Here is a 14,297-nt window from a genome sequence, read left to right on the forward strand (position 1 = left end):
CAGCAGCTTTCTTACCTCATGATATATTGAGGGTTTAGATAATGAAGGGATGGTGAAAGATAAAACTTTGTTGTTTCCATCTTTGTCAGCAATTTCCTGCATTAAAAAACAAAACCAAAACCCAAACAGAAGTAAGGAGATAGGACCTGGAATAATTTTAAAATCTTAGAAGGCATTTAACAAATAAGAAGTTAGATGTCCTGAGCTGATAAGACTGTTAACACCCTAAGGTCTCTGTGTGTTTGCAGAATACCAGCAAATTTACATACATATTTAAAAAGTGGGAAAGACCTCTATCACAGACTGTTCTGCAGAATCAGTCTGCAACACTTAAAAAAACAGCATTGTCTCCTTGATCAGTGTGACTTCATCAAAACCAAAAAAGAACAAAAAGCTTTTCTAGCCCACCTTTACATTGTAACATTTATTTATAATAGAATTGCATAGTGGAGCAAGGCTAAAATTTAAGCCCAAAAGATACAGACACATGAGGGCTGATGAGTCACTTGCTGACAATGGGCAGTACTTCATAATAAATGCACCACAGAGAGAAGGTGAAATCAAGGGGACTGGCAAAGTTTCTTCAGGCATTCTATCAGTAAGAAATACACAGAATGTTTTCTCAAAAGGCTTTCAAACTGGTCAGATTTTATAGTTGCTAGGCTACTACATAAGCAAACCCAGCAGTTTTTAAAGCAAATATACTAAGAGCAGTTACATAAGACTATACCAAAAAGGAGTCTAAAATCCTGCGTTTTCACTTTGTACAGCAAATTTCCAAACAATGAGCTCTAGTCATTCTAGTTTATGTGAAAACTTAGTCCAAGGTAGCACAGTACTTGTAGAAGGCTTTAAGGATCACAATGGGAGGACAGTTGATAGAAATTAGCAGAATGCAAAAGATTTGTCCTTGTCTTCCACTTCCTAAGAATTGAGAAAATAACTTCACTCCTTCAGTCTCGGTATATGTGCAGAAAAATATCAACAACTTAACCAAAGGAAAAAAAAAAATAGTGGGAGCCACTGTCCATTTTGAGGCCTCTTGCTTCCTGAATCTGGACAAAATGAAGACATTACTGTCCTTAAAAAATATGAATCATCAACATGACTTTCAAAGGAACTGCAAAAGGACCTTTATGAGAAAACCGTCGACAAAGATCAACATGCTACTTCAACCCAGCTAACAGTACCAAAAATCAGCAAGCAGTTTCCAATATTTTTTCTATCAGAATAAATCTAAAATAACTGGATCTTCCAGTTGTTAGAGCTGATCTACAGACACATAACAAAAAAATTTTTTTTTTTTTTTAAGAATCGCAATTTGACTGTTCTGTGTCTCATCATGTAGAAACATAATACACAATTTAAAGGAGGAGTTTACTATGATAGTAAGAGAGAAGGGCAATGTTTCAGTATGACATGTTTTAAAGTCCTATAAAACAGAAATTTCCATTAGAGAATGCCTATCGTGGCAGTATTGCTAAATTTATCAAACAGCCTCATAATGTTACAAGAGTAAACATTTCCTGGCTAAGGTAAGGCTATAAAAAACTACTTATACATCCAACAGCCAAACTTAATCATCTACAGTTACTTTTACTTATTCTTAAAATCACAGTTCCACTCAAGACAACTATCTACCTCAAATATACACATGCATGTATCTAAGTGCTAGCACGCAGAGTGGTTTCAGCTTCAAATTACCCTTAAAAAGACATATTTAGAGTAAGCGGGGAGGTGAGAGGAAGTGACACATGAAGATTGACCAAGCACATTGGCCTGACCATCATCTCCATAGAAAGCTTTATTTTTCAACATTAAGGAGGGCTACTTAATTTCCTTACAAATGCAAGTATATAACAGTTCAAGAAAGCCTATGAAATGATCCTTTTTAGTTAAAATGTTTGTCCCAAAAAGATTCCTATAAAAAATAAAAAATATTTTTGCAAACACATTCTTACTAAACTTTCATTACATTATGCTTTTCTCCAGATTAAATACGCTTTCATGTAAGCATATTATAATTTTAAATATGCTGTTCCAATAATTTACTTTACTCCTAGTGGTCAATGACGCAAAACCTCAGATCAAAGCTTTCCTCAGCCATTCCCACTCATCTCACTTACCAAGTTGTAAATGCCAAGCAGCAATGCTTCAATGCAACCATTACTCTGCCTATCCCTGCTGGCAGTAAGACGCAGATATACCCAGATCAACTCTGGCAAAAATTGCAATGTGAATCTCTTGAGCCGAACTTCAGAACTACGATAAAGTTCAAAGAGCTGGTGGCAAACAGGCTCCAGGAGCTGTGGAAAGGCAAAAAGGCTAATGAATTACAGTTAGGCTTCTCTAATAAGGGAGAATGAAATAGCAAATATAGGGGCTATATCATATAGCCACTGCAGCCAGTAAAAATTACATTCCTTGATGGCAAGGAATGAATGAACCAAAATGGTACTTGCATTCCTTTTAAGGAGATCTATAAGGACAGACCTGAGGGGCACTGGTATGCAGTATTGGAAAATGTGGCCTTACTGCAGCCACTACCATCTTGTACTTTGAGAACATTATTCTCTAGGGCTGTCAGTATGAGATTTATTTTGCATATAGGTACTAATTTAAGGCATGTGACAGACATGTGGCTTGAACTATGTGCACCATAAAACTTTAATGGTGCAGCTGCAAGGTTTATAAAAGTACAAAGGTTAAAGATTAGCTGCTAATGACAGCTGCTAATGACAAGTCTATTGACAGAAATAGGAATTAATTTCTTACCTACAGCTTTTTAGTCTCAAATGCAACAAGCATGCATTTGTTCATTACAATGCAAACTGATTTTTCCATCTTCAGCTGCCCTTTGGGTTTCAGTACAAGAATCAAACAAGGCCTTTGTCAAGTCAGTGTGATATAAGCACGAGAAAAACACTGCCATTTTAAGAGTCTACAATGCCAAACCAACAGTTAAGATGCATCCACAGAACTGTTAATGAACAGGGGGAAAAAAAAAAACCACCAAAAAAAACAAACCACACATCAAATTGTCTCCCCCTTTCCCACGACTAATACCAAAGTCAAAAACTACTGGAAAAAAAAAATTCAGAGAGGAATTTTGATAAGGTCTGTGACCAGTATCTAGTATTACATTCTAAGAAATGGGATGATCTGACCTAAGGAAAATACTCATGGGATTCAATGTCCAAAAAGATAGAGCCATCCATGTAACCTAAAGCATCTATATTCATATAGAAGAGTTACAGAGTCAGAAAATAGAGGCCAGAATCTCAAATAAGTTTTCTTTCTAACCGTACATGCTTTATACAGCTCTCATACATACACGATAATATTAAATTTTAAACATTAAATTATACATATCATTTTTTAGAGCGATAAAACCCCTACATTTGACCAACACAATAGCAGCTGTACTGGTGAGACAAAAAGGCATAAATAGGAAATACCCAGTGCAAAGCAGAAGATCAGAGAAGGTACATATGACTCCTCTTCCAGTACACACTCTCGCTCCCAGGGATATGCACCTTAGGATTTTCAGAGCATTAGCAGTATGTTTCATAGACCTTAATGCATTCTTCTTTCATTAATTTGTTTATTCATCAATAAACATCTTAGTACCCAGAATTTCCTGTAGAATTCACTGTCACTCTTTTACTATGCTGTATGAAGATGTACTTCTGTGGTTTGTTGTGAACCATCCATCCTCTTAAAAAACTTTGAAGAAGTCCCTTGCTATCAGCAGAGGGACAGACATTCCTACAAGTGATTAGTTTGAATGTTTGATAAATGTGCAATGGCATAAATCTGCATGACTGTACAACTTCACATACACATATTTAGACTTAGATATTTTACTCTAGTATATCACAAACACAAAACATAAATTCGACAGAATTTTCTATCAAGATAGCTGCCTTAAGAGAGCATCACCCAAGAAAGGGTGAACACATTTCTTTCATTTCTAACACACAGTATTTTGGTCAATGAAGCATAAAATTTTTAAACCACTGATTACATAAGCCATAACATGACATCTATGTAAAATAAAACTTTGCTATCAGACAAATCTCTTTTATACAAGGCTCTGGTATAAATACCTTGTGTAACAAGGCTTCTGATTGACAGCCTAGTTACTCTAAGCTAAAAGCCTCTTTTTACAACAGAAGCAGAGAGACTCCACAAGAGAGGGAGGGAAGAAAGCTGACACTGACAACATTGATACAGAATGAGAGAAGTCCAGTAATTTGGAGCACACAGATTTTTTACAAGCCATATAGGTAAAATACCTCAACACTTAATTTTTGTTTTGGGATCTAAATGAAATTAGAAGCCCATAAAGCTTCTATTGCAATCATTTTAATAAAACAATGCTAGGGCTTTCTCTGTCAAGTTGAGCACATACTATTTTATCTAGTATATTTATTCCAGTATTTCATACGTATATAGCCCTTTATAATCAAAAGATTCATAAGTATATTCTATTCTTTCTTGATATTTACTTAGTAGAAACTCCTATATAAAAGTGATACTAATTATTAAAACCATCTGTTACAGTAAATGTTCAAATCCTCAGAGACAGAACTGTATTATTGTTTTATGAAAGGCCTAGCACATTTCAGATGTTCAAATAAAAAAAAAAGTGGTTAATAAATAATTCAGAGATCACCGAATAAATTTGTAGGTTTTCTTTAAAAGAAAATATGAGCAAAAAGCTAGCATAAAGAAGAAAAAGAAGAAATCTCTGGAAACAATAAATACAAGCATATCTGCAAGGAGATAACAGGTGCAAGAAAAGCTAAACAAGTATTATCAGAAACCAGATATATACAGCAGCATTGCTATAAATAGTACTTCTATTAGATTAGAGATGACAGCAGCCCAAAGCTGTTTCCTATTTGAAATTAGCCAGTCTAACCCAAGTCCCATTAAAAACAGTGGAAAAGAATAATTTACTTTACCTAAAGTCAGATGAGACTCAACCAGAGCAGTTACTGAGTTTATTCTACTTTCTTTCAAATGAAAATTTTATAGAATTAGTCTTTTAAGTGAAACCACGCTCCCTAGAAAGATACAAGCAACACCCAGTCACTGGTGCTGCAAGCATGTAAATACTCCTCATTTCTAGTAGTTGTCATATTAGTTGTGCAAAAGGTTTAACAACTGCAAATTACTTAGGTGAAAACCTGAAAGTTGTTTGTAGCAACTGCTATAGCACTTTTGGTGTGTTCAGAGCTTTAAGTCCACAAGAAAAAGCTGGCATCACAAAGATGCTACGACACAAAAATTTTCAAAGGCGCTAACACCCAAGTTTTTCCTATCGAAGTACAGTATGATCGTCTCCCACCTGCAAACACAAAACTCAACACTGTAAAAAAGAACAAATGTTTTCCTTGCATCCTAGTTATCTGGCTTTTCAGAGAACCAGCCTCTTCCAATTAATTCTCTGAATGTAAATATTGAGAAGACACTGGATAAACAGAGGAAATGGAGCTTTTGTTACCAGTAGTGGGTGTATACATGAACTGGCACGCACTTTTTTAATTCCAACGATCTTTCAGTCCAAAGTCAAAGGAAACTGAGTAGCACAGCAGTCAGCCAAAAAATGCAAAGTAAAAAGTCTCTTATAACCATATCTCTTTTCCGACAAACTAAAAACTTATATTAAAAGAGCTTTCCAATTAGCATAAACAGCAATTAGCATAACAAACGAAATTTTTAATGGCTTAAATACAGTAAGTGACAATGATATAATTTGCAGACTTCATTTTTACACCTCACAGAGATGCAGACTAGTCATGTTTTAAGGAAGCTGAAGAATAGCTTTAGTTTGGCTTATTTTACAAGTTTGCCAGATCTTAAGAGCCATACCTTTAAGTTAAATATAATGTATTGTAAAATGCATGACAAAGATTGGAAATGCTTGCCTTTTTGAAGAATTCAATCATGGTAGAAAATAATGTGCTCATTTTAGGCTTAACTATAACATAATGGGTGAAACTAGTTATTATTTGAAGAGTACTGGGTCTGGGAAGTGCTTGGCATCGCAGAGGTGATCTTATTTTGTTTCAAGGCTGAGCTTTCCAAGTTAAACCTAAATAGCTCCACATGAATATTCAATGTTTAAATTTCAGTACTGCATTAACTTAAAATCCATAGAGCATTTATGTCTACAACTATAAACTAACTCCAAAAATTATAAAACAATCAAAAAAAAAGTACTTCAAAAGCACTTTAATTTAGAATTCAAATATTATGCAAAAATTAATACATTATTCAGTTAAATAAGCTGTTTATGAGCAAGATCACTCTCTACTCTTTATGTAACTTTCTGTTCCAGTCATTATCTTCTCCATATTAAAAAAAGTCAGGGAATTTCCTAAAAGGTAAACGGTAACAATTGCATTTAACTTGACAGTATGCTTGCCTTCATTTGATAGCTCTCAAATTGGTAGACAGCTGTCAAAAAAGAGAAACACCTTGGTGGTTTGTTTTGGTTCCTAAACATGCTGATTTCATGTTACATTAATACTCCTAGTCTTATCAAGATAGAATTATGTGATTCTAGAAGAACTCATGTTTGCCCTAAACAGTTTGTCCCTTCCAGGAAGTTTTAAAAATTGGTCAACTTTATGATTAAGTTGGGCATTTTTATGATAGTCTACCACATAAGCTTTATCTTCATAAGCAATCAGTTATCCTTCTACTAAATAATGCCCTATAAAGCATATTTAAAACCCCCCTCACTTAGAGCCAAAGATTACCACAGAATTATGCAAAGTAATGAATTTACTATGGTTATACTCCTTACACACAAATAAGTTTGGAAGAAATGCAACAAGGAAATACATACTGCCTTAACAAGCAGAACCTGAAGTTTGTCATCTTTGAGTCTGCGATTGCTTATCTTATACCTAATATCATAATCAGGTCCAAACAGCAACAGCAGTTCCAAAGAATAGTATTTGACAAGCATCAGTGTGCAATAATGTAAGATCATTGTCACACCCTTAAGAAAATACTCTTTTCGCAAATCTGGTTCTTTGCATCATTTAAAAAAAAAATCAAATGCTTATTCTTAAAGGAAAGGAAAGCTTTTACATTTTCAGAAGTATACACACACACAAATACATATATACTAAAAGACAACAGCAGCAATGGTGCCTTCAGGTTGGAGAGAGAGTAACAGTAGCTTCAATACAAAGAAAAAGGTCACTATGCAACTTATTTGTAATACCGAAATGAAGTTGACAGCTATGAAGCATTTTTTTTTTTTTTTTTATTACATGAGCATTATGCAATCTCCTTTAAGCTCAATCAAGCATTCAGCTTCCAAAAGCAGCTGAGCTGTGCTTAGGAAAATAAAGAACTTCCTTGCTGTGTACACTTGCCATTTAATTTTTAAATATACAAGAGATCACAGATGATAAATCAAATATTTTGAAGCATTTTATCTGAAGTAGTTTACACAGTAGAGAATGGTACGCTTGCACAATATTATTCAGAAGTTGTATTTCACACACTTTCCCAGAAATACTCATAGCAGTAACCAATGGAACAGAAAGCTCAGTTTAACGTCATTTGCAAAATGAATTATGTACAAGGGTAAGCTAAGTTTTCATTGTGTATATTTATATTTTGGGGCCCTGCTTCTGCTCTTGTTTACAGCAGTGTAAACCAAATTACACAAACATGATACTACTATAAGCAAAAGAAGATCTGGTTATTTTAGTAGGATTTAATAAACTGACTCCATCTTCCACTGTAATAAGCCACAAGGCGAGAAGCACATTGGTCTTACTGAGCTTCAATGTAAGGCCTACTTTGCCTCTGTCATGACTGAAAGGTGGTTTCTAGGGGGGGGAAAAAAACCAAACTCATGCCAAATCAAGTGTAACAGTCAGCTGTGGCAAGTAAAATCTAGCAAACATCATAAACTGTATTTTTGGGAGCAGATGAAGTTGTGTCTTACCAGAAAGGTAAGCAACTGTCAGTTAAGTAATTTAAAGTAACTCTCAAAAAGCAAGAGAGTAAAAAGAGGGATGATATCCATGTTAGACTACATTAGAAAAAAGAATCGAAGAATCTTCCTATCCATCTCCACTTCTCAATTACTCTAGTTTTAGTCGTAGAGGTGGAAGATATAAGAATGTGAACAAAAATATTTTTTAAAGTCTCCTACCTCATTATTTGGGTCTTGAATGACTTTATAAAGAGCTGGTACCAGTGTTTTTTTTCGGTGCAATGTAGCTGCATAGCTGGTAATTTGTGTTTCAGGTAATGCCTAAAAAAAAAGAAAAAAAAGTGTTCCTCTGATAAATCAATGCTTCCAAGTATTAAAGATCTCCACAAAAGGATTCAGTCTCATCCCAACATCAAGAAAAATTCCTGAAGTTCAGTAAATTTTCAGACTTGTAACCTAGTTCATTCAGTATCAGTTCTTCTCCATATGAATAGCATTTGGGGGCACATACCAACTTTCGGGTTAAATCCAAAAGCAGTTTCACATTTATCTTTCATAAAATCATTTGCTCCAGCTTGATACGAGGACTCGAGGACTCTCTTTCTTGATACTCTGTATTTAACAGGCACTTTTCAAAGTCTTTATCAAATCAACTTGAATTATTCAAGAAACGTGGATAACCTACAATGAGCATGGACAGCCTCGAGTCCCACCAAGCAACCACGTCTGTGGATTTTGCATCCTTGGCTCCTCAACAAATTTCCAACAACAGCACGTAATGATTTATTGTGTATCATCAATGATGTGAGGAATTACTAATTCTTATTTAAACAACAGATTAATTTCATATCAGTCATGAAATCCAGTCGTCTTGTTCATGCATTATCTTGTATTTCACTCAGCATAATTATCAACATGCAAAATAGCTTAAACATACTTCAGATTCTTCATGACAAAACAATTCATTTTATGCAGACCATAGGAAAAAAAGCCAGCCAAATATTTTTCTTTAATATTTTTTTTAAACTCCTGCTCTACAATAATAAACAATAAAAATAAACTATTAGAACTATGCATTGCATATTATGTACCAGGTGACTCATTTACATACATTATAAAAAGTTGAAAGATCAAGTAATAGATATTTAAAATGTTAATTATTGGATATTTATTGGACATTTAAAAAAAAAAACAAACACTATGTTATGTGGCATAAAGCCAATGATACAGCTATCATTCATCTTCTCAGCTCACCTTGAATTCTGACAGCCATTCTTCCACAACACCTCGTTCTAATCCCAGCATTTTCTTACTTTTGCTTCTCTCTTACCTTGAGAAGAGAAAGGAAAAAAGAAATTAAATAAGAGTTCTAGCAGCAAAACTTAGTTTTGTAAAATCTTACCCCAATGAAAAGCTGTTTACATATTTCCAATAGAATTATATAATATCAAATAGGAAAAGTTGCATTTTGGGCAACTGGTCCCATTTTCTAACAATGACTAAACTGTTCTCTTCAGACTTTCAGTCAAAAATTCTGCACATTAATGGGGGGGGAGGAGGAAAAAGGAGGATTCAGTGCTTCAGGCCAAAATGTACATTATTTAAGTCAAACACATCATCCCATTCTTGCTCTCTTACCAAATATAGTACAAAGAAAAGACAAGCGGAGCAAAGTAAAGAGCATCATGGAACAAATCATGTGAGACATTGTAATGACAGTTCTAGATACTGCTCGAAGTAAAGCAGTTTCATAAAACCAGTTATTAGAAATCCTAATAGCAGAACTTTACTCCTTAAAGCTTGTTCTTAAAGAATTTTGAGGCTTCTCATTAAAACTGCAAGATTTAGCTCTTCTAAAAGTATGTTGCAATTCCCAGAAACAAAAAAAAAAAAAAAGAAAACTTTCAAGGACAACTTGTTATTATTTTCCATTTTATATACAACAGTCATATTCTAACATCTTAAATTCATAAATTCAATTCTCAAGGCAATAGCAAGAATGTTTAAAACACAAAGCATCATTAGACACCTTTGCTTGATGTTTAAATAGGTCTAAGCAACAAGGGTCATTTTGTCTTTCTGCGTGATCTCAGTACAGGTTGGCAATAACTGGAAGTCATTAAGGTCCCACAACAGGAGTGAAATGAAGCTATAGCCTAATACTAGAGGCTAAAGCCTATGAATAGTGACCTGAAAAGGGATAAATTGAGGAGACTGTAAAATATAAGAGCTGTTTGAAGCCGTACTAGACATATGAAGACAGTGATTCTTAGTTAAGGTTTCATCAAAAGTTTATTTTTGTCAGGACCTGCAGGTTAACAGCTGCCTGAACAGAAACAAGAAACAGAAAATCTGTGAAGGTACACTGTATTTTAAGAGATACTTTGGTCACTTTTTTTTTTTTTTAAGTTGATATTGCTGTATAACATTTATATGCAACAAAGCTGTCACACGCTGTCATATATCTTTACCACATTTTTCCTAAAAGCTACAAATACCCATCAGCTTCAAAGCCCTTTTTTTTTTTTTAATTAATATTTTTTCCTTCAATACAGCCAACTTTTTCTGAAGTTCTTTTAGCCTGGGATGGGGGGGGGGGAGAGAAACACTTCCACAACCAGATGATAACAAGATGAAGACTGCTACAATCATCTTTAATCCCATAAACACTTAGACTCATCAACTTCATACAAGTAATGTCAAGAATATCGTAAGTGCTACTGTTTGCAGAATTTATTGTAAATTTTATAAGGAAAAGGCAGGTAAACATGAAGTTAATTATTTACTTTTTTACAGTTTTCTTTCAGATGTTTTGAAAATTATTTAGGCTCAACCAAAACTTACGGGTTTGATATATAGGTTACATCATGGAAGTCCTATGATAAATGGCCTTTAAATAGCCAGACTGTATGATTGGAATCACCTACTCTGATCTCAGAACATACTTGTTTTGATTTCTGAAAGAAGATTTGTATTTAAGAACAGATCAGTATTTGTTAAATGGAAAATGAAGTGAAGTAAGATACAAAAATTGTGTTGGGAAGCTGTAAGTTCAATGTTAGCAACTTTGTATGAACAGGGCTACATACAGAATTTAGCATGGCCCTTGGCAGCAAGTCATTCAGAGAATACAAACTCCTGTGAGTAAGGAACTGCCTCAGATTTCTAAAGCATGTTTAAATATCCTAAAAGATATCAGATTCAGAAATAACATTAGATTAATTTAAATTCAAGTAACACTTGGGTGACTTACTTCAGCAGAAGCGCTGACAAATAATTCTATAAAACAACACAACACAACAAAATAGATCTCTGCAAACAAAGGTTTCCAAAGACATCCTTTTCAATAGATAGGGGAACAGACATCAGTCATCAGAATGAGACATGGATATAAGTTAATTTAAAACACCACAGGACATGCTACAGAAGAAGTCGAATTTTAGTTCACTTTGCCGGGGGGGGGGGGGGGGGGGGGGGGGGGGGGGGAGTTTTCTACAGAAAGTGCAACATTCAACATTACCTCTTTAAAGAAGTCAGTTTTCTAAAGGAGGAAGAGGAGGAGGAATGCAGCAGTTTTTCAACCTGGGATGCATTTGTCAAGCCTTCAAGTACTGCCCCGTTTTCTGAAAGGTGAAAAGAAACTCTGATGGTCACAAAATAAGGAGAAATATAGTAAAGTAAAGCAAGCAATAACGTATATATTTTTTGACATTACAAATTGAAGTTTATCAAATCCACTAAAGCATATCTGGGTCGTTCTATAACAAAGCAATTTGCCATTACAAAAAAAAAAAAAAAAAAAAAAAGGCTTGGCGTTTTAGCAGGGGGAAGAATGGAGGGATTGCCTTCATCCAAAAAGAAGACTTTGTCACCTATGTGGAAAAACCTTACATACTAGTGGTGCACAGTACTACAAGCACACTAGAAAGGAAAACTGAAGTGCTATTTGTTACGAAGAACAGTGCAAGAAAGATGCAAGATGAAAGAAGAGAGTAATACTTTTATAAAATATGAGCTGAATCAATACCCTGACTTTGGAGAACATACACCTCTTTAATATATTCCATTTAAGATTCTGCCTTACTATCATTGTTCTTAATACATATTCCTTACAGAGCCAAAATTTCAATGTGATTGCAAAAATCGTGTATTACACTAAAGTTCACCTTTCACTGCAGGATCCCTTCATGCTGAGCATGAGGTAAACAACGCACAAATGAGCCCACTCTAAGTAAATTAGAGGATTTCAGTATCTGGAGACCTCTAATAGGAAATTGAAGTATACGAACAATGGGCGTATTCCATTCCATACTGTTTAGTCAATTAATTACTTTTCCAAATTACTGAATTACTAAAAGGTCCCTTTTTTTTTTCCCCTCCTCCATGCTAATTAGAGATAGGCTAGCAGGAGGTACCATCCTTTTCAGGCTACACTGCAAGCGAAAGCTTTTATCACAAGATGGCATACACAAACCAATGTCCTCTATGAATTTTCTAAAATCAACTGTTTTTTAAAAAAATGCAATTCCTTGCTGTTGTGGTTTAACCCTAGCCAGCAACTAAGCACCACACAGCTGCTCGCTCAGCGCCCCCCAGTGGGATGGGGGGAAAGAATCAGATGGGTAAACGTGAGAAAACTTGTGGGTTGAGATAAAGACAGTTTAATAGGTAAAGCAAAAGCCATGCACAAAAGCAAAGCAAACCAAGGAATTCATTCACTACTTCCCATCGGCAGACAGGTATTCAGCCATCTCCAGGAAAGCAGGGCTCCATCATGTGTAACAGTTACTTGGGAAGACAAACACCATCACTCCGAACATCCCCTCCTTCCTTCTTCTTCCCCCAGCTTTATATGCTGAGCATGATGTCATATGGTATGGAATATCCCTGTGGTCAGTTGGGGTCAGCTGTCCCGGCTGTGTCCCCTCCCAGCTTCTTGTGCACCCCCAGCCTACTCGCTGGTGGGGTGGGGTGAGAAGGCTCACTAGAGATGAGCAAAGGGGTGACATGCCAGTGCCGGGGGCGAAATCGATAGCCCAGCTCAAGTGCATCTACACCAATGCACGTGGCATGGGCGGCAAACAGGAGGAGCTGGAAGCCATTGTGCAGCGGGAGAGATATGACTTGGTCACCGTCACAGAAACATGGTGGGGTGACTCTCATGATTGGAGTGCTGCAATGGATGGCTATAGACTCTTCAGAAGGGACAGGCGAGGAAGGAGACGCGGTGGGGTGGCCCTGTATGTTAGGGAGTGTTTCGATTGTATAGAGCTCAACGATTGTGATGATGATACGGTTGAGTGTTTATGGGTAAGAATGAGGGGGAAGGCCAACGAGGCAGATATCCTGCTGGGAGTCTGTTATAGACCACCCAACCAGGATGAAGGGGCGGATGAAGCGTTCTACAAGCGGCTGGCAGAATTCTCTCAATCGCTAGCCCTTGTTCTCGTGGGGGACTTCAACTTCCTGGACATCTGCTCGAAATACAACATGGCAGAGAGGGAACAGTCTAGGAGGTTCCTGGAGTGTGTGCAAGACAGCTTCCTGACACAGCTGGTAAGTGAGCCTGCCAGGGGAAGTGCCTCGCTCAACCTGCTGTTTACTAACAGAGAAGGACTGGTGGGAGATGTGGTGGTCGGAGGCCGTCTTGGGCTTAGTGACCATGAAATGACAGAATTCTCGGTCCTCGGTGAAGTAAGGAGGGGGGCCAGCAAAACCGCAACCATGGACTTCCGGAGGGCGGACTTTGGCCTGTTCAGGACGCTGGTTGAGAGAGTCCCTTGGGAGACGGTCCTGAAGGGCAAAGGGGTCCAGGAAGGCTGGACGATCTTCAAGAAGGAAGTCTTAAAGGCGCAGGAGCAGGCTGTCCCCATACACCATAAGAAGAACAGGCAGGGAAGACGACCGGCCTGGCTGAACGGGAAGCTCTTGCTGGGACTCAGGAAAAAAAAGGAGAGTTTACCACTTGTGGAAGAAGGAGCAGGCAACTCAAGAAGAGTACAGGCATCTCGTTAAGTCGTGCAGAGAAGAAATGAGAAAGGCAAAAGCCCAGCTAGAACGCAATCTGGCCGCTGTCGTTAGAGACAACAAAAAAAGTTTTTACAAATATATTAATGACAAAAAGAGAGCCAAGGAGAATCTCCATCCTTTATTGGATGCGGGGGGGGAACATTGTCACCGAGGATGAGGAAAAGGCTGAGGTACTCAATGCCTTCTTTGCCTCAGTCTTTAACAGGCAGACCAGTTATCCTCAGGGTACTCGGCCCCCTGAGCTGGAAGACAGGGACGGCGAGCAGGATGAACCCCCCATAATCCAAGAGGAAGC

At 36.8% G+C, this 14,297-nt stretch overlaps 1 protein-coding gene across 7 annotated transcripts in view; it reads right to left on the reverse strand.

Moving 5' to 3' along the window:
* Nucleotides 1-14,297, reverse strand: part of LOC143162258 (hyccin 2) — an 80,421-nt gene that overhangs the window by 41,470 nt on the left and 24,654 nt on the right. For 6 of the 7 annotated variants that reach the window (XM_076342352.1, XM_076342348.1, XM_076342344.1 and 3 more), the window contains 5 exons: nt 11,493-11,595; nt 9,227-9,302; nt 8,192-8,293; nt 2,127-2,306; nt 16-96 (listed from right to left, as the gene is read on the reverse strand). In XM_076342352.1, the coding sequence (XP_076198467.1) occupies nt 16-96; nt 2,127-2,306; nt 8,192-8,293; nt 9,227-9,277 (414 nt within the window). In that variant the 5' untranslated portion in view covers nt 9,278-9,302; nt 11,493-11,595. Of the gene's footprint in view, nt 1-15; nt 97-2,126; nt 2,307-8,191; nt 8,294-9,226; nt 9,303-11,492; nt 11,748-14,297 lie in introns of those variants that run through there. The other variant, XM_076342347.1, reaches the window with a different exon arrangement.

The sequence above is a fragment of the Aptenodytes patagonicus genome, chromosome 6 (genome assembly GCF_965638725.1).
Source record: "Aptenodytes patagonicus chromosome 6, bAptPat1.pri.cur, whole genome shotgun sequence".
Classification (NCBI taxonomy): Eukaryota; Metazoa; Chordata; class Aves; order Sphenisciformes; family Spheniscidae; genus Aptenodytes; species Aptenodytes patagonicus.